Below are 27,605 nucleotides of genomic sequence, written 5' to 3' on the forward strand. Positions count from 1 at the left end.
AATTGAAATAGAATATGTAATTGTGTATATTGTTTACGGCGAATCTAGTAAGAATAATCCGAAAAATATCTAAACCTAAATTAGAATGTTAATTGGATTTTCCAGCAGAATGTGTTCAAAAATTAGCCCACGGACTTCTTCTTCTGCAATTCTTTAGCAGTGGATCTTTTCTCACTGCTCGAACCAAACACCGCTAAGGGGCGTGGTCATTCAGCGTGATGGCCATCCCCTACTCCGCCTCTCATCTTCGCCGCGCCTCTCGGGTGCGACTTGGTCCTAGTTGACACAGGCGCGGCTCCGCCCCACAGGACGCGTAGCCTTGACGCCGGCTAGCGGAAGCGCTGTGGATGTGGGACAGTTTTGCGTTTTGTACGTAGGGTTCATCGAGAGTGACCCGGCTCCAAAACATCACAGGAAAGACAGGGGTCAAGCAGGTGTACTCCGGAGGGCTGGGACGGACGTTCACGGAGCTTCTCTAGCTAACAGCGTGATTAACTATCAAAGCTTATCCTGAGGGTAGCGGCCCTGGAGAAACACAGTGTCTGGACTTCCTGGTGTCCACCGGCGGCTGCAGGCGATGCGAGCAGCCTTCTCAGATAAAGGAAGGAGCTGTAAGACATGTTTTTTTTTTTCGTTCACATCTTGTTATGAGCGTCTTGAAAGCCTGACGCAATTTTAGCTTACTATGGCGAGTTTGCTAGTATTAACGTCACTGGGCGCCGAGGGGCAGAATTAGCTTTGGCTTCTTGTATTAAGGATGGCGTATTTGAACTTCGCGACCCGTTTTAATGCCAAGTCTTTTTTTGTTTATGTGTTCGTTCTGTCCATCCTTGGGAGCTATACACCTCTTATTCGACATGTGCGCGAAAGCTGTAAGGGGTGCTTTAATGAATTATTCGTCTTCACTTATATTAGGCCGTTAGAACATCGAGCGTCACAGTACGTTTTACGTGCCCAGTGCAGTTTTAGTGCATCACACGCTAAGCAGCCAATGAGTAAAATACATTGTATTTAAAATTGGTGTAGAAGCAGAGTCGAGACAATGCGAATGACAGATACAAGGGACAGTTTGGAAAACAGCAGACATCAAAAATAGAGAGCAGAGCACTGTGCAGAACGCAGGCCATTGAAGCAAGAGGTGGCACACGTAAGAACGGATTACAGTACTTTATTCGGGGAATAAAATGACATAAGAAAGTGGTGACAGTACTTAAATATTAGAACCGAATGAAAAGAGAAACCCAGACACAATTAACATTATCTAGCAGATGTGCCATCAAAAGTTGGTGACAATAAAATGACCATCAAAGAAACTCTTGGTGGGTTTATACAGATTAAAGGAAAGATATTATCTAAGGCCAATTTAAAGAGCACTGTAAGGTAATTTAAGAGAGTTGTTTCTGCTGAATGAGTTGCTGAATTTTAGGCTTGATAGTTTAATGACGTTGACAGCTGAAAGGAATCACAGAAACTTAGAGGAATGATGTAACAAAAGGGTTTCAGAGACATTATGGGTAAAATAAATGCTCTGGTAAGAAATACTGATTGCGTTACTGATACTGATTGAGTTTCACATCCTTAAATGTTTGCATGTAGTTGAAAGAAGTTTATTGTCCAGATATTTGTGTTAGATATGGTTCAGAAAGAAGAAATCATTTTCATAGAACAATTTTATGAAGTAGGCTGAAGTACACTATAAGTAATATTCAAAGAAATCACTTTCATCTGAATAAATCAGTAAATTTATCAGCACAAAGATATGATTGCCATAAGATCATGTATAACTTTGTATGTACTTAAAAATTTAGAATTCAGCAGAAGAAAAACAGAAACAAGTGTACAAAAGCTAACACAAACACATTAAGCCAGCACAGGTCAGTTCTTGTTTTAGTTTTGGCTTAAGCATTTTGGATTGAGAATGTTATTTATCTGTTCAGTCGAGTATGACTTTTAGCTTCTCTGTGGATCACTGCTCTCCATGTCCTCCGATCTTTCACAACTGCTTTCAGTTTGGTGGCCTCCTCCTCTTTTGCCATAGATCATTAAAAGTATGATGACTTTCTGAAGCAACCTGCTCTGCATGATGTGACTACAAGTAGGAGAGCTTTTGCTTTGTTATCTTGGCCTCCAGGGAAAATTTTGGTTTAATCTGTTCCAGATCTTCTTGATTTGTTATTCTGGTTATTCATGGAAGGCGTAGTAGACCTCTTCAGCAGCACAGCTCAAAAGCATCGATCCTTCACGTGTTATATAAGATTCGTTTTACAACAACATTTATTTATATAGCATATTTTCATACAAAAAGTCGCTCAAAGTGCTTAAGGTTTTAGGACCACTGAACCAACTCCTTCATTGAAGGTGGGCAAAAATGCTTTAAGATAATATTTTATATGTACTTCAAGTGGAATGAACTTTGTCAAAAATAAGTTGCAAGTGTCAAATAGGATATTTCTAATGCATGGTTATCTAATGTAATTAGATCTATCCCATAGAAATCTGCCCCGCGTTGCCCTCTCCCAGCCCTACTCTCTGGACTCCAGCGCTGAGCCGTCCGCCGCCAGGCATGTTCTGACAGAGAAGTTTTATTTTTTCATCCATGTGACTGTCGCGGAAACTGCCACATTATAACTTTTTTTTAATTGGCAGTACTTGATAGTAGAAGACATGAGGAAAACAGATTTGCGTCTTTCTACTTTTTAACTGCGCTGAGCTGTAAACAATGTGAAGACAACATTGCCTTCAGCAGCGAGGGGTCGTGAGAACAAATTGGACACTCGGAGGTGTGGAATGTCGGGCTACTCGGCCGGGTCGAGAGCTTCGTAGTTTCAGGTGGCGTCCTCTCTTCTCGCACTGTTTGTGACACTTCGAGTGCCCCAACAGCTAATGGGAGAGTGGAAATCTTTGCGAATGAGTGTGATCGGCGCCATTGAAGCAAAATTCTTTGTAAATTGCGCTGCACGACTACTTGCCGTCCCTTAAGGTGAGTCCAGGTCACTAAAACCCCGCAACATTCAGGGTTGCTTTTGTGATGAATTCTTTTAAGAAGATGGAGCGTTACATCTAAGAAGATGTACAGAACTCTTCATGTTAAGTTTTGGACTTGGGAATTGTTTGGACCTCCTGCCTGTTAGGCACGGAAGGGCAGTGTCCACATTTCTGAGAATAATTTTTCTCTTAAATCACAGGCACGTAGTGCAAGGTTGTCAGGCAGAAATTTGCAGGATCGCATAGAAAATTTAATTTCTATACCACAGCGGTCGTGTAGCGCCTTTCACAAGGGATCTGCTACCGAGAGATGATCCAAATACATTTAAGCTGCTGTTCGTGCTACTTACCTGTTGTGTTATAACACCTTTAAAATGTACTTTACTCGAAAGCACTCCAGTACTGTTCAATGTATCTTTACTTCTTACATGTTAATATTTTACTGTTTAATTATTTATATACTACATTTTATTTTTTTCCCTTGTACTCAGTGAGCTAAGCCACTGGATAATCAGCTAGTCTATATATATATATATATATATATATATAGGTAAAACTCTGTTACAATGAATATCTTTCCAACGAAATTTTCATTTCAACGAAGTATTTTTATGGTCCCGACAGCTTCCCCATATGACACAAGTCTATAGAAATCTTGTTACTACAAAGTACATTCAGCAGATACTTTCATTACAACGAAGTGCACAAAAGACCTTGAAATGCCTGAATGAATCATCCACAGAGCAGATAGTTCTGTAGCCGCAGCTCAGTTGTGTACAACAATCCCCAAACAGAAATACTAATTTTTTTTTCTTTCTTCAAACTTTATTTGTACTTTTTTTTTTTTTTTTGCCTTTTTTGTTTGCTGCGATTTTCAGTTATACCTTTTGCTTATTGCTTGTCAACACTTGAAAAACATCCATTGGAATTTAACTCATTGTCACCCTCCTATAGAAAGGGTAGACAGTTCATATTAGTAAAAAAAATAAACTTTATTTTTTGCTGCTCTCAATTGCGGCAGAAAGAAAAAAAGATGTTGCCAGTGAATTCGGAATTTTGCCATCGACCCTGTCAATTTTCTTGAAAGACAGATCAAAAAAAGAAGAAAAACCTTGGGTTGCAAACGTATGTGAACTGCTGCATTTGAAGACATCGAAAAAGCAGTTTTTATGTGGTTCAGTGATGCTCGTTCAAGAAACATTCCTATTAATGCGACACTCATTCAAGAAAATTTAGAGGTTTGTAAATGCTCTTAGGACCTCCCCCAACTAGACAGCATGCCGAAAAGCATCCCGAAGTGCAATCTCCGCGTCTGTACAGGGCAATAGCAGGCTCACAGCTATGCAGTGTCTCTCCGCCAAAGTAAACAGAAAAGATCTCGATGAGTGATGCAAGATTAGGAGCCACGTACATTGTAAATGCAGATAACCGGATTACTTGTCACAGACCTGGCCATGACCCTGCCTGACTGCAGTGTCTGTATATAGCAGAGTGGCAGATCACGCTACAATAAATAACTGTGCCGTTCCTTTTTCAAACTGAATAAAGCTGGTTTTGCTAAAGTACTGAGACTAAGCCTCGTGTTTTGGGGTGCAAGATAGGAACTTATAGCGTAACCCCGATCTTTTATGATTTGCTTCTGTGGTGCTTCACTGCACCGCTGTGAGCCTGCTATTGCCCTCCCCCAGCAATGGACAAACAATCTTCCACAGACGCTGCAGTCACGCTTCTGGACACACTTCAGTGTGTCGTTCCCATTGGGTGGGGAGTGGGGGGGATCCCAAAAGTGTTCAGAAACCTTACAATATGAAGAATAAGAAAAGGATGATTCGGCTTCTGATTGATAACTGTGCTGCACACAACATGCTTCCACATTCAGAAAATGTTTGTGTTGAATTCCTCCCACCCAATTGCACAGCAGTGCTTCAGCCATTGCATTTGGGCATCATTCGCACCCAGAAAGTGTATTATGGCAAGGAAATGCTGAGAAAAATTCTTGTCAGCTTACCTTGTATGCAAGAGGAGATTAAAGTTAGCGGGAAAGAAGCTATTGAAATGATTACACATGCGTGGACATACTGTAAGTTAAAGAAAGCACTATAGTAACAAATACAGAATCTCATTACAGTACAACGAAATTTTCGTTACAACAAAATATTTTTTAGGTCCCTGGGAGTTCGTTGTAACGAAATTTTACCTATCAGTGTTTTGCTTTGACAATGTTGGTTACGGAAGAGGAGCAACATGAGCCATTACTTTTAAGTCTGCTAGACTAATAACATTCCAAGTAAATTATGGCAGAGGTACAGTGGTTAACACTGAAATTTGCACCTTCAGGAGACTGACTTTAAATTTGTCTCTCTCTATGCAGAGTATGCTCATTTTCCTCTGTATCTGCATGGGCTTTTCTCCAGGTACTCCTGCTTCACTTCCTCATCCCAAAAACCTGTCTGTTAGGTGAAAGGGAATTGGAAATTGGCCTGGTTTAAATAAGTATGAGTATGTGCCCCAGTGCTCCTAGGAATTAATCGGCACTTCTGTCAATTGTTGGTTCTTGTCTTGCGTCAAGTACTGTCATGATAGCCTCTGGCCCTCAGAACCCTGGATCAGACAAAGTGGATACAGTTGTTGGATGGATGGATGGATGGGTGGATTTAAGGGATGCACTTCTTTTAGGTCCCGGTTTGGTAATACAAAAAAAATACAATCTTTCCTAGATAGACTGAAGATTTTTGGTTCTCTCAATCTACCATGTTGACGAAGTTGGGGTAATTTGTAAGTTTTTAGTCAAGGCTATAATTCTTAACTTAACTTTTTTTATTTTAGGTGGAAGAAAATGAGGATATCACAATTTATTTTTTCTTCAAGATTTGAAGTTTTGGTGATTTTCCTGCTGCTCTTTACTCCAAATTTGCTACGTGCTGCTGAGTTTGATCCATATAAAGTATTAGGACTTAGCAAAACTGCTAGTCAGACTCAAATCAAGAAGGCTTATAAGCAGCTTGCTCGAGAATGGTAAGATCCTCTTTATTTTCACTTCACCTGAAATTTGATTGTAATGCAGATATATTTTATGAAAATTATAGCTGAAATTGAATGTATCTTACTATCGTATTGCACAGTATTATTGGTAAAATAAACATTTTTCTACCCCTTTTCTGTTGTGAAATGATTACTTGTAGAGGTGAATATTAAGGGGCCAGCACGTGTAGAAAGATCTATTTGGAGATTATTTTTTATCACAAAGATTGGTGATCTCACAACTAAGTGAAAATGACACTGACCAATCTACCAAAAGTTATACTTGCATACATACTGACCTATAATTGCACAGAAACAGTTTAGATTTGCTTGTTAATCTGTCACCATGTTTTTTGATTGAGAATGAAAGCCACAAAAGGAAAGATCACAAACTTGATAGAAAGCTGGGAGAAACATAAAAACAGTGACTGGTACAGCATAAACTCAGATGAACACAAGGGTCTGTCTCTGCAACAGTGGAAGTCTGTTTAAATGTCTTTTGCCATCTTCTTCAGGTTCCAGTCATTATACTCTTATTATTTAAACTCTGCATCTGTTAAAAGGCAGAATATCCAAGGATCTTCCAAAGCCTGTTCATACTTCTTAAAGCTGTACCCTGGCTTTGCTGATTTAGGAACTGTGTAGTGGTTAATCTTGTCCCCTTAAGGTTTTGTCTGTTCTGCTAAAAGCTCAATATCCACTGCTTATGGGCTGCTTTTTGTTGTTCTTTTTTTTTAAGCTGTATGCAAATGAAATACTTTGCACCTGGACTATTTTACTTTTCAACTTAAATTATCAGATGAAGTTATGTTTATTATTTTGAATAGTTAATACAGTATCATTTTGAATATAATAGTGTAAATATGAGGTCCACTGTGTGTACTATGCATGTAATAATTTTTTCTTATAAAATGAGGGAAGCAAAATCAGCAAAAATGTTCCTCTGGTTTACATATGTGTGATCAATCCTAAAAAAAAAAAACCAACCTGCTATTTGCTTAATGGTGCTTAATACATTTGACAATTTTTGATGTCATCAAGTAATACCATTTCCCAGATATTTTCCACTTGACATCTAAGTAGGCATGCGTAACTGCTACACAATGGAAGTGATGGTTAATAAAAGTATGTTCAGTCAGAAACAGGCTTGACAAAACAGGTGGGAAGGCTAGGGTGCTGATATCACTCGCTCATTCAAACAGTTGCTAGTCACATGTATTTGGGCATTGGCTAATCAAGAAATGTTGCATAATTTACTTAGTATCTATTTGGATCACAATTGTAGAGATACAGCATAGTGGAAATAAAGTTGGCAAACGCAAATGAATAACACATGTAATGATTACTGTAAGACTATTAAATAGTGTTACAAAGGTGAGGAGGCTTATGTCAATGATGTCTTCAATAAAATAAAAATGCGATTGCTTTAGTCTACATACTGTGCATAGAGGAGGCTCCAAAACACTACATTCTCTAGAAAGAAGAATGCAGCAGGTTCTGATAGCTATTCAATTGAAATTTATTAAAACAAAAGTGTTTGTTAAATTATCTCTGTTAATGTTGGCCATGTTTAAAGAAGCTAAAGAAGATATTTTATACATTAGGCATCAATTACTTTTAAGGACTTCTTTGTGCATCATATAGATTAATCTTTTCACTGATAAATGATGTAAAGATCCTGGTGAACATTTTAGCTAAAGAACAAAGAAAATGCTACTTTCTGTAATATCACAAGATTATACCCCTGAAGGATCTGAGTTTCCAGAGGTCCAGTTATCTCAGAGGAAAGAAGAAAACACTTTTGATAGAATGGAATCTGGAAACCTGTTTACTATACTATGTAAATAGTGCATTCTAAATATATGTGCTTTAATCTTATGTTCCAGCCGAGAAGCCTCTACTCGTGCAAACAAAATACAGTCATATGCAACAGCTTTGTGCCATTCTAAAAATTTCTTTTAGAGCTAGTTGTGTATAAGTTTTTACTTGATCATAGAAACGGTGTATAACACTGCAATCAATACAATTAAACATTAGATATTTTTCCATTAATGGAAAGTGTATTTTTTTTAAACAATAAAATCAAAATGCGTGAAATAACTATGAGGTTTGTTGTCAGCAGATTGTTCCCATTAAACTGACTTTTAGCAATAATAATTTATATAATGATTTATTTTCCTGAAAACAAACTTTGTTTTATTGGGGAAGAAAAGTCACCAGATCCATTTCCATGTAGAATTTCATATGTATCACAAATTATGAACTTTTGGCTTTCCTGATCTTTACATATCTTTCTAATAAAAGTAACAAAAACTGCACAGACATCTTATTAATAATTACCAATTTCTAATAATTCTTATATCTCCACTATAATGGCCACAATATAATGACATCCAAAGACAACAGCAGTGGAGTGAAGCAATTGCTGACATGATAGGCCTACAAGGAACTGCAATTTAAAACACTGAAAACTACATATATGGGAAGGGTACATGTCAAAGTCCTGGAAAGTTATAGTCGAGAACTGTTTAACTGGCCACAGTGTTTTAAAATATAAAGTTAAATAGTTAAATTTCTGTGTTATATATTTCTCTCACCATTAACTAGTCATTCAGTTCTGTTTTTACCTTGAAAGTGCATTTCTATACCTTTGTAGAAAATGCGGGCAGAGTGGTGGCTCTGAGGCTAAGGATCTGTGCTGTTATCCAGAAGGTTGCCAGTTCGAATCCCCATCACTGCCAAAAGAAATCCTGTTCTACTAGGCCCTTGAGCAAGACCCTTAACCTGCAATTGCTCCAGGGGCGCTGTACAATGGCTGACCCTGCGCTCTAAATCCCAAGGGGTATGCAAAAATGAACAAATTCCTAATACAAGAAATTGTATAAGGCAAAATAAATTAAAAAAAAAAAAAATGGCCACTTGTGTCCTATGTATTTATGCAGTGTGTGAGTGGCCATTTGAAAAAAAATGTTGCACAGTTACATTAAGGTATGACTTGCTAACTTCACATGTTGTTTTATCCAGCTTAAGTGTATAAAGCCAAACCTAGTATCAGACTCTGCTGATAGATAACAACATATCTTCTAATAAAACTGAATGTTTGTTTGAAACATCATCTTCTCAACAATTAATGAACATTCAGTGTCTTCATTCGTTTTAGATTGTTCTGCTTTTAACATTTACACCTTATATTCATCTACATTGTACATTTGGAATTGGACATAAACTATTGTGGTAAAAGTAAAAGACCTTGACTTCAATTAAAATTAAGAACATTTTGTGGTGGGAACACACATTTATACTTAGTGAAATCATCACTTGTTTATATATTCAGTGATGTTCATTCAAAACGTTGACTTTCACTGATGCATAAATCAGGGTTGTCAAAAGTATTGAAATATCGATTAGCGTTGATTTTTAATATTTTAAAATTACTTCCATACTCGTTTTTTCATGGTATCAATTCTGTAACCTGCATTACAAATGCCCTTGCTGTTCGCAATGGCTAGAGTTGCAGCCCCATTTCTACCCACTCATAGGCACAAATATGGCAACTTCAGTGGGTTTGGAGCCTTCACTAGCACACTTATTTGTCAAAGAGGCAAGATGGAATGGCACTTTGGAATTGCTTTACCTTTGTGGCTAAAGGCAATGGATAACCAGAAGATAACATGCAAGCCTGTATGCAAGGTTGGCTACTGCACAATACCAACTGTATGGAGTCCTCCTTCAGTTCCCCTTAACTTTCGCCTTTGTCACCTAATGGGTTGACCCACACTGCTTAAAGGACCGTCATGCAAGTCAATAAAAAATTGTAAAGAGATATCTTAATTCTAAATTATGAAAACATTAATAAATATAAAGCTGCAAATTATTGCTGTTAAAAGTAGGGATGTGATATATATAAAAAAAAAAATTTCTACAGGTTAAAACTCCTTTTTTGTAGTCAGTTAAACGTTTAATGCAATAAGACAAGGGTCTGCAATTATTTTTACCTGAGGGGTAGTTTTATTCTGTTCCATTCATTCAGGGGCAGCAACCTTTAGCACTGTGACTGTAGCTAACAGTAAACAGTAGCACAACTCCTCTGTGTGCTCATATAGTTGCTGTGTTTCAGCATGTTTATTTAGGATTTCCAGGCTCATTTGCAGCCCAACAAAAGCATGCCTCATGGAAAAGCATGTTGAAATGCTAGTGTTTCTTGCAAAAAAATCTGGAAGTGGCAAAGACATCGTAGTTTATTTATACAAAAATGCAATTTGCACTGTTTGCATTTATGCAAAGCGTTTACATGTTGTAGTAGTAGTCTGTGTGTTATTTTTTGAACAGTTGTTTACAAAAGACTACATTGATTTTTTATTTTTTTTTACTTGAATGTTTTGTTTTTAAGATGTTCATATACAGTATATTGCTTATAAAAATTGCAATACTTATTTAGTCAGCATTTAATGGCATCGGTAACAATTCATTGTTCTACCTTAGTAACAGTATTTGTTTTTAACTATGTAAGCAAAATATTTACCTTAATAAAAAATCATTTTTTACAGAACTTTACTCCTGCCTTTTACAAAAGAAATATTTACATTAAATTACTAACATTTCCATTTTCTGCTTTTGTCATTGTAAAGATTTTAATGTATACATAGTTGCAATTTATTTAAATAGGTTTTTTAAATTGAGTTGTATACTATACTGTATTAAGTATTGAAAATGGTATCAAATTTCAATACTTTTTTTAGTATCATATCAAAGTTTTCATTTTATCTTTGTGACATCCCTAACATAAATAGCAAAAAAGTGTGCATATAAAAAAATCAGTTAGACATTTAGCTTCCTGTCAAAGTCGAGTCAACTGTCTCATTTAACAGCATGGGATTAGAGTGCTAGTGTGATGGAATTATTCATTAACAAACAGCTGACATGTACTAGTTGCAGATAAGTAACTTCGGCATTATGTCCATTTTAGACGACTTGGAGACAGACCATTTTAGAGTTTTCACTTCTAAAGCAAGCCCTGTTTATGATGTTTACTACAGCAACAGTGTAGTCCAGTACTCAAGGATATATGCAACCTCAATAACCACTGGCTGATTTTCTTCCTAGGCACCCAGATAAAAACAAGAACCCAGAGGCAGAGGACATGTTCATTAAAATCACTAAATCATATGAGGTATAATTTTCCTTAGACTTTCTTGTTTGTAAAAGTGTATTTGTAAGTAGAAATGACTAAAAGAATAATTTCACATCCCAAATTAATTAAAACAATTATGTAACATATTTAGTGACTTATGTATGTCTTTGTTTTTTAGTGTCCCAGCTATACAAGTCATTTTAAAATCATTCATTTTTTTTCTGAAGACACTCATTCTAGTTTTGTGGAGATTGGAGCTTATCAAAGGAAATTTGGATCCAGGGGTGCCAGTTCATTGCAGTGTGTACTCAAATCATACTTCCACTCCTGCATGAGGGACCCACTTTAGACTTACATGTTAGTCTAACCTGCAGGTCTATGGGGTGTGAAGCTGTGGCTGTTCAGTGCTATTATGCACCTTAAGCCTAGTAACATATGAATTTATGTTCTCGCTACATTTCACTTAACTTGCAGGTTATGTGTTGTTAGGTGTCTGAATTTCCTCTGTCAGTCACCATGATTAATGATGCAGTAAGTCAGACGGGCTAATTAGGCCACAGCATACTTGATTCCATCATAAATAATAATAATTGTCTTAAGTCTGATATATTACCCATAGTTTAATATATTCAGTATCTATATGTTAAAATATTCTCAGCAGTATCTATATCCTAACCTCTGAAAAATGGAGGCTGCAGAAAAATCCAACATGTTGATTTTTATTGCACTTTCCAAATTAATATTGAAAAAAGAGTAGAGAACTTAGAGTGTATACATATATGAAGTCTGTCCAAATAGAAGGCAAACTTTAAAAAAAACACCCTTGTTAATATTAATATGCTTACAACTAATTCAGACTTGTCTCCTTCAAAGAATACCCCTCCTCTGTTTATATACTGCCCCCAATGTTTTTTCCATCTCTGGACTGCATCCTGGTTTTTATCAGCATTTGAACAATCTAACAACTCCTGACTGACTGTGATATTGTTTGCTTGTTTCTCATCACAGTGTTTCAGTCACAATTGTGTGACACAAACGTTTACTGATGACTACTTTTTTGTCAACTTCACGGACAGTTAAGCAACGATTTTCATGAATCAAAGCATGCAATTTCTCAACATGATCACCATCCAGTTTTGGGATTGTCAGTCCAATTTCAATTAAATTGCCAAATTTAAAATGTTGGTATCATTTGTAACATTGTGTGAAGCTGAAAGAATCCTCTCCATAAGCTTCCTGCATCAAATAAAAAGTCTTAGTAAAAGTTTTTGCCAATTTCACACAGTTTTTCAAACATGTTGCTTTTCCAGATTCCTCAGATTTCAAATTGCAAAAGTCACAGGAGACAAGTTCACTGTCTCAAGGTAACTGCTACACACCACCATCATCGTGAGTCTGCTATGTTAGCTCATTGGTGCCCTTTTTAAGAGGCACGGTTACTTTTTGGACAGACCTAGTATATCATAAAGATGTTAGCTCAAATCCTAATATTTAACACCATTCGAAGGGCCAATAATAACCTTGTGAAACATGGATAATATACTATTTACAAAATACCTTAATACAGACTTCAGTAAACCTGTTTTATCATGGCCACATTATGTGAAAGTTTACTCTTTTCACTGTAAGGTTTTTTTTTTCTTGCCAGGTTGTGCATAGATTCCTTAAATCATTTTAATATCTATAACTAGGAGAAAAGCTTCACTTTAATAAGCTTAAGCGATCTTCTGTCATTTTAAATCGAGTCAGTAGATAGACGGCCTTTGCCAGCCTTATAAATACACCTTGCTCCTAGTCAACACTTCAGTTAATTTTGAAATGAATCTCATAATTTAAACTTGTGATAAATGTATTCTAATTTTATGTTGCTTAAATTCTGCAGAGTAGGATGTGATGATATATGAACATGAAACAATGTATTAATGCACCACATGGAGGTTATAATAGCAGTCTAGAAACCTGGCTCTCATTTTCCTCCTTTAAGACCAATATTAAAAGTTGCACCTTCATAATATGAAGAAAAATTACTATAATGTTAACATTTCATACACAGTTTTATAGTATGCTAACTTAGTAACATTTTATGTTACTATGGAAGTTTAAATTTTGAACAAAAAATATAAATTGCTAAAAATAAAGGAAATACATATAAAATCTGATATGTACAGTACATGGCTTTTCCTTTGTAGTAATTTATCTTTAACAGTAAAATATTGTGTTTTATTCCACATTAAAATATATCTATTTGAAAAACATCATAATTCATTCCCCAGCTGATCTGAGGAAACAGTTCAACAAATGGTTTCATTAGTATAATGAGAATAGGTGTAAACTATAGTCCATCCATCCATTATCCAACCCGCTGTATCCTAACTACAGGGTCACGGGGGTCTGCTGGAGCCAGTCCCAGCCAACACAGGACGCAAAGCAGGAAACAAAGCCCGGGCAGGGCGCCAGCCCACCGTGGGTAAACTATAATATTTGTAATTACTTAACTGAATATTATATTAATTTTCTGTACATGATATTAAAGTTTTGCTTATCAGGAATTAGTTTGGTTTCATTGTGAGTGCTAGAATGTTTACTATATTTTCTTACAACCATTCACAAAAATGTTTTTATAGGCCTATTTTGATAAACAAAATGAAACAAAAGGTAATACTTCTAATTTTTGTTTAAAATTTTATGCGCTTAGATGTAACCTAGTGCAACATTGTATTAGTTCATTACAGCACAGTGCATTAAACATATGTATAATCTTTGGGTCATCATTCATATTGTTCAAACTCAAAATTTGGCCTTAAAAAGCAGTGAAACTTAGACATTTCAGTGCGTCTTAGAAAGTAAATTTTTCAGCTTCATTCCTCAGTTGAAGTTTTGTTATTTAAAGAAGACAGGAGATATATATATTTCTAAATTTGAACTGAGCAAACCAATTTTATTGTTGATTCATCTTCAGAGTTTTTGTAGTGGATAATTCATATATTGCTCTTGTTTTCTTTTGATTTAAACAAGGTACTGTCCAGTGAAGAAAAGAGGGCTAATTATGACAAGTATGGGGATACAGATGACACCCAGGCATATGGACAGCAGCGGCAGCCATTTCGACATTACCATGACAGTTTTTATTTTGATGAATCTTTTTTCCATTTCCCATTCAACAAAGGAAATCGGGACTTTGCTGATAATAAGTACATGCTGCATTATTCCCAATACATAAATGACATTGTCCCAGATAGTTTCAAAAAACCATACCTTATAAAGATCACCTCAGATTGGTGTTTTAGCTGCATTCACATTGAACCTATATGGAAGGAGGCCGTGCAAGAGCTGGAGACAATGGGTAAGTTTAACTGCAAAGAGTATGAGTCTATAATTAATACATGACTATGTTATCCTGATAGATAAACATTGTCAAATATTTTGCAGCTTCCCCACATAAGTGGTCTTTGTTCCCCATTGCAGGTGTAGGGATTGGTGTGGTAGATGTAGGATATGAACGACGACTTGCTAATCATCTTGGAGCACATCGAACCCCATCTATCCTTGGCCTCATCAATGGCAAAGTTACCTTCTTTCATTATGCTGTGGTCAGGGAACACTTGCGTCAGTTTGTGGAGAATCTGCTGCCACAAAAGCTTATAGAGAAGGTTTGTGGGTATTAAATCCACTATTCTTTTGGTTGATACTTTGATTTTTTTTTTTCTTCAGATGATAATTCTGTTTTTTCATTGTTACTGGCTTACTTTTATGACCAAATTAACAATTCTGTCAATATCTACGATGTAAATCTGATACTCAGTTTGTCTGGTGTCTGTAGAGATTTTCTTTGCTTGTGTTTTGCAGTTGCTCACTCCCATCATCTCTGCCTTGAGCTAAGTTCACGTATCGCTTGCAGCAGCCTGTCTGCACAATCATTACATGTTGTCAGAAAATTGTTCTGTGCAACACTGCTACTATTTTACTTTTAGTTGCTCTAAAAAAGTAACACTAGGGGTAGCAGAATATCATTTGACTCTGGTGTGTGCATTGGAAGATTTTTATTAATATCCCTATTATGGAATAGATATTGATATAATACAGTGGTTCTTTTTTTATATATATCTTTACTTTCTCAGTTTAATCCTTTTCCAGGCATGTGATGAGCTAAAGCATATGCCAGTGCCACCACGGCAACCAAATATAGTTAAAACACTAAATAAATTCCATAAAATGAAAACATCTATTGAAAAACTGCAATAGCCTATTGTAGTTATATATATATATATATATATATATATATATATATATATATATATATATATATATATATATATATATATACAAAATTGAGTGAAATACAGAAATAGACCTAGAAAGGAAAACCAGTTAATGAGTGTATATTTTATACATATTTGGTTGGCAAGGATTGTTTCTAATGGGTAGCATTTTGAAAAGTTAGTAATGTTGAACTTCCTTTGCTTTGTGTCCTCCTAACCATCTCCATATAAGGTGACAGATAAAAACTATCTTGAGTTCTTGGGGAACTATCAGGAAGAAAACAAACCCCATGTGCTGCTTTTTGATCGTCTTCGTGCTACTCCTCTTTTATTCAAAGTGAGTGGCATTTATGATGTTTTCTATATATGTGCTAAATGTTTTTTTCATGGCAATAATTTATTTTAAAATCAAGATTGTTTTATTAATTTTTAGGTCATTATAAGTGTATAAATATTAAAAAAGACATTTATTATGTTCTCAATGGTAAACAACCAGGATACAACTGGAAGTCCCAGTACATACCTTTTGAGAACCATTTTTACGTAAATTGTTTATACTTATAGGCATCTTACCTTAAATTAGTTTACAAATGAAAAAGAAAGGAGTAGAATCATGGGATGGAGTTTCTGTTCTGTTTACCTTAAGTAACATCTTCAGTGAAACAGAGCAGTCTCTCTATCTTGCCTTATTAGAACATACAATTAGTAATTTTATTAGAAATTACATTTTTTTCTATTTTGTGTGGAGAGATATATAGATTTCAGTTTTTATAATCCCAAAGGTGTTCTATAATAATTCTGTTTCTTTTATTTCAATAGCTGACAGCATTTGCCTACAAAGATTATGTGCAGTTTGGATATGTTGATCAAACATCATCTGAATCCAAGAGTTTGCTCAGGCAGTATAACATCAATACTATTATTCCAGCAATGTTAATATTTAAGGAGAAAACTGACCAACCTGCTGACATGATTCAGGTATGAAGACTGTCAGAGTTGCAATACATTATTATTATTATATATTTTTTAATCATTAACTCTGATGACACATTAAGCCACATTTTAAAAGCCAAGTGCAATTCATTATGACCCACAGAATACAATTTCAGAAAATCTCTTTAAGAACCAGTTTGATTAATAAGACAAAGGTGTATGAGTGATGTATTGTCGGGGAACCAAATCTATACAGACTCAAATCCCTTTCTTTTCTTATAGAGGTGGCTTTGTACAAATACTTTAATTTTGTTTGTGTGAATATATTTTAGAATATACAGTATACTCTACCATTAATGGAAAGTGCTTTGATATGATATTCACAGCGGAATTAAGATTCTAATCCAACCTTTCATAAGTTATTATCAGTAGCAACTGGTTCAAAATGTAAAGAAACTGTTAATTGCTTCATTTTGATTAGCAACATGTAGAAGTCTCCATTTGAATGTAAGTTCTAGAAGCATGGCATCACACAAGTTCCAGCTTAGAAGCACATATGCCACAAATATTACATGTTTCTTTGCACACAACACATTTGGTAGTTTGTGACTTTTTGTAGTCAGTGAGTGGCAGAATGTCCATGTAATGCTGTCCTGACACTATCTCAGTCACTGCCATTATCATCAAAATGTTCATCTTGAAAAAATCTAGTTGTTTCAAACATCGGCAACTTTATACCTTTTTCACAACGACATAACTACAGGCTGCCAATATACTGTATAACAGTATTTTCAGCAATCTGTTCTATGGCTATCCACTAGATGGCAGCACACTATATTAGGTAACTGAGACACAGCAGCAAACATCTGCAGCGAGCTGGCTGCATCAACTGGCTGTATACTGAGATACGAGTTTTCTCATCTGAGTCTTGACAGGCTTAGTGAGATACAAATGAACTTGTAGCTTGCATTCAGAGTGTTAATGAACAAGTCTAATAACAGAAAATTAAAATATCACAAATCCTTAATGCTTTGATTTTTCAAAATCTTTGTTGCAACGTTAAGGCTACCTTGGTGAATAAAATATATCATTAAATTGAATTATTATATATATTTTACTGTTTATTTTCAAGGTGCCTCCCCATAACTGATAAGATATTGCTTTTACGTATATGCCAATGTACTAATCCAGATTTGAATTTTTACTTATAACTGGAGGGTGTGCCCTGTTTGCTCCCACACCATCCCAATATGTGTTGTTTATGCTTTCACCACGGTTGCTTTATTTTAGTTCTTATACTAATTAACATTAGTTTGATTTCAAAAATGCAATGAATGACATAAATGTAGTGTTTGTTGATTCTATTTCAGCAATTATATATTCTGTTTTTGCAGTTCAGCTAACTACTAGCCTCCATAGCTATGCTGTTCTGTTAAAGCATTACATGGAAGAGGCACTATATAAATAAAATGTATCATATTAAAGTTTTCCGTCGTGTCCCTGTTATTCAGCCTTAACCACTTCCCTCCACACCGCTCACCCAGTCATTATCCCTGCTGTGCACATCCTCTCTCCGTACCACCCCGTGGTAACTCGCCCTTCAGTTGGTTATAATGGCAAGGCAGAAAAGCAAATTATCTATTTAGATGTTGAATTTTACATTGCTATAGAAAAAGAGTGGCAACAGCTGATAATGAACGTCGAATAAAGGAAATGAACAAAAAAGAGCTGCATATAATAAAAATCAAGAACAAAGGGAATAGTCTGGTAAACGAAAAAGAGAAAAATATCCCAACCAACATTTGAACAGAAATGTACAAAACAAGGTTTATAGAATGTAAGCCAGAGGATAAAGTAATTCATAATATAGTTTTTGATGAGGCGTTAATGTAATTAAATTTTTTTATTTACTTTTTATTACATTTTACATTTTTACTTCTTTTACTTTTCACCACGATTTATTATTCATTGGTATTTAAAATAGACAGTTGTAGTGAAATACTCAAGTAAGTGATTTACTATCTATAATAATTAAGGACCAAACTGTCTTCCTCATGTGCCTCGCATACTCTTTTATATACCGTCTATTTAAATACAATTGCTCTCTCTTAACAGAGGAGCACCCTGTGCCCATCCCTGGGAGCTCGCAAATGAAGTGAGCAGGGGGTGGAACTTGCTGTTTAATATTATTATTGTTATTATTAATACAAGTTGTATCATTAGAGATTTGCCTTCAGAGCTTTACAAGCTGATCTATACTAACAAAATGCATTTTATTTTAAATGGAACAAATTGAGGCATTTATCTTGCCACATTCTTGACACATTCAAGGTATCGCCATATCTGGCAGTGTCTTCCTCACACCTAGTGCTACTGAGACTTGCACCTGGTCCCAACAGTCCTGAACTTGGTTGGTTCAAAATAGATGGGTGGTTGGATGCACACATGCACATATTGTAGTCATGTTAATTGCAATCAGAGAATGAATGCAAAGCCTCTGGTCATTTATCAAGGGTTATCTATGGTACTGCATTAAAAAGTAATTAATCTGACCATAATTTCCAGTCCCGCATTCTGTTCTCGAAATTAGTGCAACCGAGAGCTGACTGGCCACATTATTGCTTTCTCAAAACAAGCACAGATTGGTGTTATTCCCCCCCACCCCACCACCAGTTCCATAAACAAGTGTTAATAAAGAAAGCTCCTTTTTTAGTCTTGAAGTTGCTTCTTAGATATAACTGCAGCTGCTGCTCCCTCTCTTTTGCATAAAAGAGTTCTTTCTTTCTCTCTGTTTCTCTTGCTGTTCGTTACTTGTGTTTTTGTGTGTGTTCCTTGCACAACACCATATAACTCTACACCACTAATTTAGAGTTTTTTTTTAACTATGTACCTGCGTTGTATTTGTATTTGCTACAAATTTTCATGTGTATTGCTCTAATCAAATAACTAGATGTTGTTTACTGTAGATGAGTTAGGAATTGCAATTCCAATGCGAAAGAATGTTGGGGTGCCAAATCGGTCTTCCCCATTGACTTTTTCAAATGTTAACAAAATACAGGTGCTCCAAGACACAAAGGCATCAGTCAAAATAAGTGCAGACAGGCTTAAGTTAGAGTCAAGTTCAGGCTACTGGGACATTGCAATGCTTTGCTTGCAATGATGCCATCTCCTTCTGCCGGCTCACGATTTATCACAGAAAACATCTTCTCAGTGTTGAAGGAGAAAAATAAGAGGTTATAGGTAGTGACTGCCACTACCTTAGAGGAGCCCAGTGGATGATCCACAGAAGGGAATGCTTGATAATACTTTGAATCAAGCTGCATTTTTGCTTGCTGTAAAAATTTAAGATTAAAACAAATTGCCTGTTTTCTTATCACCATGCAGTTGTCGTGTTTCAGAAGGCCATAAATTTCACAAATGTAACTGGCATTTAGTTTGTCAATGTACCTCCTCAAATCAATTTCTAAAAACTAGATCTGAGTTCTTCCCTAGTATTTAATTTGTTTTGTTTATCTTTTTAGTATTAGGGCAATTTAGAAAAGATGTTGGATTTGATGTGTCTCTTTTTTTCTCGCGATGTCATCAAAGAAACTATAGAGAATATTGTTGAAACATTTGGAAGTGATATGGTTTATCTTCAATATTTATTCTTTTTCCTCCAGACATCATGTTATTTTGTTTTCCAGGCTAGAGAAATGAAAAGACAAATTATTGATGACTTTGTTTCCAGCAACAAGTTTCTTTTGGTCCCCCGACTTGTAAACCAAAAACTTTTTGATGAGCTTTGTCCGGTGAAGCAGACACATCGTCGTCGAAAGTAAGTTTCCAGCTTTGTTACTACTGCTGCATTTTCACAGATGCAGACACTCATTAAAAACTTTACTGTTTAAATCATGCAGCAGTGTTTAGATTTCTCTGTCTTGTAAGTGTTATCAGTCTTAATGGACTAAGCACTATGTCAACAGCAACTCACTATTAGATACAGTGAGCTAATGTTTCCTGTTCAACACAGTATCTCTATGCACTATTTAAGTCCCATAACAGAATGTAGTGTATATGAAAGTGTTTTGAACAGTTTACAAATCCTAGAAATTAGAAATTCAATTGCTTGTATGTAACAAAAATATGACTTATTCAGTTTTGTTTACTATTGTTTCTTTTGTTCATAAATTATGTGTACCAAAATATTACAGATTGTTACTAGTTTGAAATGCAAGACATTCTAAAACTCTGACAAAATGTATACCTGATTCTTCTTCTTCAGATATTGTGTCATTCTGATAACTGGTGAACAAGATTCCATTTCTAATGGCTACACAGCTTTTCTAGAATTTGCATCCTCTAACAACAAAGACATTTTCAGATTTGCCTATGTCAATCAGAAACAGCAGAAAGCATTGTGTGATGTGTTGCTGAAAGATCTGGACAGTACTTTTCCTCAGGTTTGTAGATGCACTTTATTTGTGTCATGCATGCTTTCCCAGTTTATGAGATGTACACATACTGGTACTCTGTACTCCCGGACCTGAGTTGATATTCATTGCTAGAGATACACTTTACAAAAACATTAATGAATCTTAGTACAGTATATTTAAGAGTAAGTATACATTGGCCCTCCGCAATTCAAAAATAAAAAATCTCAAAAGTTCCAGAAAGCAAGACTTGAATTTAGAATGCACTGAGCACTATACCATAGAAACGGAGTGATAAAGCAAACAATTATGACAAGACAATTTTAATACTGGTGAGCTTGGTCAATGTTATCATTTAGGCCAGTGGGTAGATTATGTTTAATTAAAAAAAGTAAAGTTTTGCACTTGGAAGAGTTAACATCAGGTAAGTGTTAACAGTTCAGTCTTAGAGCTAAAGTCCCTTCCTTTCAAAAATCCCAGGATACGATGGGAAAAGGATCATTCACTTAGTATTTTAGAAAAGGAGTGGAATCCAGCCAGGCACAGAATACACTGTAATTCCATATGAGCAAAGCACTAAATCATTCAACTTAAAATCTTTTATTCAGTGTATTTATCTTGTTTAAAACTGTCCAAAAGGTTTCCAGGGTACGATTCAACCTGTGAATGTTTCAATTTAGCTCCTGCCTCATTGGGCTACATGGTCTGGGCCTGCACTAAATTAACATCATTCTGGAAAATAATTTTTAAATGCCTATGAGACAGCCCTGGTGTCTCCTAGATGGGCTTAAAGTGGAGAAGGACAAATAAATAGCAGTTGCCTTTACTACACTACTAGCATGTTGTGTTTGTTAAGTTTGAGTTGATTGTATGGAATGTTATTTGCATGTAATTAAAATCAACTAATTAAAATCAAGAAAAATAAGAAAATTCCACCTTGTTTACAGGTGGTCATCTTGGAGCGCCGTAACACAGCTGGAAGAGTCTTCTATAAACCAATCTCAGGAGGCTGGAATGGGAGTGAAGATGATAAGTTTAAACTCCTGAAAAGTCTGGAGCAGCTTCAGATGGACCCCTCCATCCTCTCCAAGGACGCTGTGCTGCCAGAGCTCAACAATGAGTTTGCTGCTGTGAGTGTTGTCAGCCTATGAAAATTACTTTTTTTCTTTTTTAAACTTTGTGCTGTTCAACAATGTGCTATATAGCCCCATTTCATGCTGCAAGTCCCGTCGAAGTGGACATGGCCATCATAACAAAAAATCTTACTACTCTTTCTAGGTTACAGCATTTTTGGTAGCACATAAGTTTTAAATGTTTTTGTGTCCATTAAGGATACCTGCAGTGTGAAGTATCATGTACACCACTCAGTTATGTCACTGATTTATAAAAAACTACTCAAGTTGACTATACTGTAGTCAGTTAGGGTTCTGAAAAGTACTTGTAAATAAATAATTATATGTGAGGATTTTTTTGCAATGTGACAGTTTAATTATGCTGCTGTTTCCGTTATTCAAAAAAAAAAAAAAAACATACACGATCTGTCATGGCATGAGTTAAAACTAAACAAATTTAGATGAATAAAACACTCAGACTGCAAAGATAACAAATGCCAACACTGTTTGTTCTTGTTTTTTTGCAGATGTTTCTTTTGCGATGGATATACACTGTATATGACTACTTATCTCAGTTTGGAGAAGATCTTCTGCATAACAATTGGTCTGAATCTTTTTTACCATTCCTTTATCATGTTGCATTAAGTAGACTTAAATAATTGAATGAATTGATACAATATTTTCTTTTGCTGGTGTCTATTTCCATATAAAGCATTTGGTTTTGTTTTTTCTCCTAAATGTAAATGTTGATGTAATTAGAAATTAAAAATTAAAATACAAAAATTTACTGGTCCCTATGAATAGAATATGGTATCTACAATGACAATATCCATCTAGCCAGTTTTTGAACCCACTTGTGCAGGATTGCAGGTAGCAGTGGGAACAAGACAGGAATGTATAATATCCATTACAGGACAGTTTATACCCACACTCGTTGAATAATGAAAACCTTTCATTTGGCTGTTATCTGTCAGTCTTTTCACAATATTTGCCCATGTGTCTTGTGACTTTTTTTTACATAAGAAACTTGCTTTGTGCTAAAAACACATGGTTCAGTTTAAGTGGATATTACTTTTTGTTGCCCGATGATGCTGGTATCCTGTTAATAGTTTTTGCACTGTGTAAGCTTCTGTTTAAAAAAGGAAGTTATTGAAAAAGGTTTCCTTTTTAGTGTGCAGCACTATTTCTGTAGAACTCATTGACATACCGTATATTTCTTCATTTCTGGGATATATCCATACTTGTGTAAATTTTAAAGTGGCAAGCTTAGTATGAGCTGCGAAGATTTGTCATTAATTACTATAAAGAGAATTTTTTTCTTTGTTGCAAATTATTTACATATTTGTCATTAGATAGACCATGTTTTAGTATGTTTTTTAAGACTAATCTAAGCCTCTTCTACATCATAATTCTGTTATTTTAAAAACAAACTTTATCTTGGTACATTGCAGGCGAGAAATGATGCCCCTTCTGTCGCTTATCTTCTCTGCCCTTTTCATCCTTTTTGGAACAGTCGTCATTCAGGCATTCAGGTAGTTGTCCAATTTTATGCTTGTTGATCTACAGAGACTTCAGAGTGAATAGAATTCATTTTTTAAAACTTGGGATTATCATTTCAGTGATTCAGGTGATGACAAGCAAGTAAAGACCAAACCAAAAGATGATTCCCAGAAAACAGCAGACAATGGATCTCCCAGCAATACAAACCAGTCCAGGTTAGTGGATAGCTGCTCTGTTCCACTTTTATTCCGGATTTCCACAATAAGCCAGTTTATTTTTTCAGGGAAACTCGCATATTTTTTCGGTTTAGGTGTTCCTATTGTGCATTTAAATTTTTATGAGTGTTTCTGTGTAGCAATATTTCATTTAAAGCTCTCTTATTACAGTACATCAGTTAGGATTATGAAAATATATAAATTCTTAATATTGTTCTTGGATCTTCGTGAAGTTTATATCATAATTATTGGTACTTGCTGATTGAATTGTGATTTACATGCCGTACATGAACCTCTGTGATACTGGCAGTGTGACGGATACTCATCCAGACCAGTGACAAGATGGGTATACACTCATCGGGTAAGGGTGAGGGTTCTAATGATAAGCACTGCTTTCTTCTGCAGTTGTTTTTGGCATTTTGGACAGCTCAACCTGCTGGTTTTGCATTACCTAAAGTTGTTTTTTTCTTCAAACTAATGAACCAGAAACTGTTTACTTAAAATATGTAAAACCTGAACAAAGTGAACATATCTTTATTTATATAGCACATTTTCATACAAATAATGTAGCTCAAAGTTTTTTACATAATGATGAAAGAGAAAAGACAAAATAAATTAGAAAATAGAATTAGGGAACACTAGCATAGAGTAAAAGTAATGTCCGATGGCCAGGGAGGACAGAAAAAACAACAACAAAAAAAAAAAAAACTCCAGATGGCTGGAGAAAAAAATAAAATCTGCAGGGGTTCCTAGGCCACGAGACCACCCAGCCCCCTCTAGGCATTCTACATAACATAAATGACCTCAATCAGTCCTCATGGTATTCAGGGTTCACAGGGAAGAACTTGATGATGACAGTCATATGGACTTCTGGCCTTTAATCCATCAATGTAGGGACATCACGGTGCTTTGATCAGGTGGTGGTGGCGCAGGTTGCTACCCCAGAAAACCGAAAAAAGAACAGAAGAGAAAGTAGGGGTTAGTACGGATTATGGAGCCACCAGGAATGATATTGATAATTAAATGCATAACATTAACATTAATTAGTTGTTCATATTATATTTTGCATTTCTGTGTATGGAGAATGCCTCATTTCACTATTTCTTCTTTCTTTTCTTATAGCCGAGCACCAAAGAAGAATTTTGTAGAAGTAACTGAGCTGACAGACATTACTTACATTAGTAATCTGGTGCGCCTGAGGCCAGGACACATCAATGTAGTGCTGGTGCTGACAGATTCCACCAAAAACGTTCTCCTAAGCAAGTTTGCAAAAGAAGTTTACTCCTTTACTGGGTAAGAGTAGAGAAGAGCATTTAGTGTGAAAATGATTCGATTTTTGCTGGTAAATGACAGGTTCTTCTCTTATGATTGATCTGCTTGTGTGTATTAAAAAGAGCAACTTTAACATGGCAGGTGATTTCTCACTAATTTACAACTGTCCTGTTCTTCTATTTCATCTTGTATGCATGTCAAGACAATTTATGGCTTCATTGACACAGTGTTTTCTAAAGTGATTTTGTAATTTGCTTATGTTAATCTGCTTGAGCCAAGGCAGGATTGCGGGGGGTCAGACCTTATCCTGGCAACATCAAGTGCAAGGAGAAATCAATCCTAGTTAGAAATCTAATTATTGTAATAAAGCTACTGAAAATTGTTGGGATGATGCAGCAGGTTAAACCGAATGCCTGTCAACAGTATACACACCTTGTAAATGCCATAGCATTCTGCTTATTTTTTTGTTTTGTTTTGCTTCTTACAGGAGCCTTACTCTGCATTTCTCCTTTCTAAACATGGATAAGCATCATGAATGGATGGAGTCACTCCTGGAATTTGCTCAAGATGCTGTCCAGATAGATACAGACGAAGATGACAACCACCACAGACTGGATTACACAGGATACGTGTTGGCCCTAAATGGATATAAAAAATATTTCTGTTTATTCAAGCCAGTGTACACTGGCGAAGACCAGGACATAGACACAAGTAAGTCACCCGAAGAGGAGGCCAGGTCCAGGTCAGGATCCTCCTTTTCCAAGAATGAGTCACATCAACGAAAAACTGTACAGCCTAAAGTTGGCACCAGCCTACAGATTCATCATAAACTTGATCGGTTGGGTCTCTGGATGGAACGCCTCTTAGAGGGGACACTGCCCAGATACTACATCCCCTCCTGGCCTGGACTAGAAAAAATTACGGCTTCCAAATAACTGCTTTTGTATAACCACGAAGAATATTTATTTATTTTTCTGTTTCCGTTGCTTAGTTTGTTAGACTTTATGGAATTACTAGGAAATACCTGTGATACATTTCTGCCTATGGCCAGAGTGCTCTTACTTGTCTCTCCTTGTCCGGCTGAGAGCACCTCCGGAGAAGTCTACATTTATCCTGTAGGTGAAACTCTGCTTCAGAGCTCTAACACAAACCACTTTGAATAACTGCATAACTTACAGATAATTAATGGCTACAATTTGAAATAAAACTGCGGCTGCAATCTCTTTTTAGTTACTCAAAACCTGCATGGATATCAACCTTGATCATGGCAGAGTGGAAAACAAGTGTAAGGCACCATCTAGATCACTGGCTTTGAGACATAGTGTGACCTAGTAACCTCTACAGGCTGTTACAGTTGCATGATTTGTGGTTACAGTTGATGAGGCATTAAATCAGCCACTTTTATTTTGTGGCCTTAACTACAGAATATGTTGTGGGTACATACAGTAGAATTTATATTCCCTTTTTTATGTGCTGCTAAAACCTCACGGTTAGAGACCTGCAATCTGTCTGTCCTGAGTTTCTACACCTGGATACTTCTGGAAATGTTTTTGCATTCGTAGGGCAAACTGCTTTAAATATAGAAGATGCTCTGTGTGTAACAGAAAGACACATCTTTATCAAAGTGCAAGTTTTTGCAATTTACTCCTGTGATTGCAGGCCCAATAAGATTGCTGACTTCTGTCATATCACTTGTATAAAACGCAATTGTTGTTTTTTTAAGTTAGAGAATTTATTTTTGAATTCAGCACTCAGAATATGTATGTGATAAAAAGATGTTTTACATCTTCAGCAAACATTCAGGATTAAGTGCAGCCTTAAATTCATTTTTTTTCCTCAAGTAGGATTTTCAAAGGACCTTTAGGAGAAGAAAAAACAAATGTGGACCATCCTAGATCTAGGATGAAACCGAATGTAACTCGGAACGATAATGTGATCTTTAGGGAGATGAGCAGTTATTTGCAATGTGACTGACATACAAATCATGGGACTTTGTTTTTGATTTTTGATGAGCAACCTTATTTTTTATTCGAGTTGTGACCTAATCCTAGATGTAATGTAAATGACTTAAATCGTTGAATTTCACCAAGTACCAATGTTTACAACAAGTATGTTTTATCTAACTCAAGTCTGAATGCCACCACCGTATATACTGCCAGTTGTTGCATTCACTGGATGGACATTTCACACTGGAGATTTTCTAGTGAAAGGCACTCCTGAGAAACCTGTGCTGGTGGTGCAGAATTTAAACGGGGACACTATTTTCCAACATGGTTGATTTCTTTTTATTCTCCTGAATTGGTTTTCTGTGAATGAGGCATTTTACACCCAGAAGATTAAACTTGTTGAAAGATCTTGTTAAAACAGCAGACCATCCCAGCTGTTAGTGCTGCCTTAGACGTAGAATGATTGGGCCGTTGAAAAGGCAAGAGTAATGAAGCACCAGGCCTTTTGTTGGGCAACACAAAGGAAGGTGTGAAACTCGAGGAATCTGAAGAACAGTAGCTGGAATGTGAGGACCAGACATTCAAGTGGCAGGATGGCACATTTATAGGGCAGTGCTCCAGAAAACTGGCAGGTAAATTTGAAACAGCTCTGCTTGTCTTTTGCACTGCTGGAAGAATAATTGAAGGCTAGCTTTGATTTAATACTGATGTCTGAATGCTTTTTTTTAGGTTTTATTTTAAACTCTAGACTGTGATGTTATTTATTATACATGTTACCTTGATGTTCTATGACAAAATAAAATTGGTTTTAAAGTTTGA

At 35.9% G+C, this 27,605-nt stretch overlaps 1 protein-coding gene across 1 annotated transcript; it reads left to right on the forward strand.

The window, feature by feature from the left end:
• Nucleotides 1–314: 314 nt before the first annotated feature.
• On the forward strand, nucleotides 315–27,605 carry dnajc16 (DnaJ (Hsp40) homolog, subfamily C, member 16). The gene is made up of 15 exons (XM_039755782.1): nucleotides 315–611; nucleotides 5,812–6,000; nucleotides 11,110–11,176; nucleotides 14,153–14,480; nucleotides 14,603–14,787; nucleotides 15,629–15,733; nucleotides 16,216–16,374; nucleotides 20,016–20,146; nucleotides 20,594–20,771; nucleotides 21,689–21,871; nucleotides 22,381–22,457; nucleotides 23,305–23,385; nucleotides 23,473–23,568; nucleotides 24,691–24,861; nucleotides 25,328–27,605. The coding sequence occupies exons 2-15, from the start codon at nucleotides 5,822–5,824 to the stop codon at nucleotides 25,773–25,775; spliced, it is 2,388 nt and encodes a 795-aa protein (XP_039611716.1). The 5' UTR covers nucleotides 315–611; nucleotides 5,812–5,821; the 3' UTR covers nucleotides 25,776–27,605.

Source organism: Polypterus senegalus, chromosome 6 (genome assembly GCF_016835505.1).
Source record: "Polypterus senegalus isolate Bchr_013 chromosome 6, ASM1683550v1, whole genome shotgun sequence".
Classification (NCBI taxonomy): Eukaryota; Metazoa; Chordata; class Cladistia; order Polypteriformes; family Polypteridae; genus Polypterus; species Polypterus senegalus.

What these genes read in the sequence shown, in the direction of transcription:
- dnajc16 (XM_039755782.1), top strand. Translation starts at nt 5,822, where the DNA reads ATGAGGATATCACAATTTATTTTTTCTTCAAGATTTGAAGTTTTGGTG. An exon ending in GATCTTCTGCATAACAATTG is followed by an intron (nt 22,458 to 23,304) that starts GTCTGAATCTTT and finishes GGTACATTGCAG; the next exon opens with GCGAGAAATGATGCCCCTTC. An exon ending in GAAGTTTACTCCTTTACTGG is followed by an intron (nt 24,862 to 25,327) that starts GTAAGAGTAGAG and finishes TGCTTCTTACAG; the next exon opens with GAGCCTTACTCTGCATTTCT.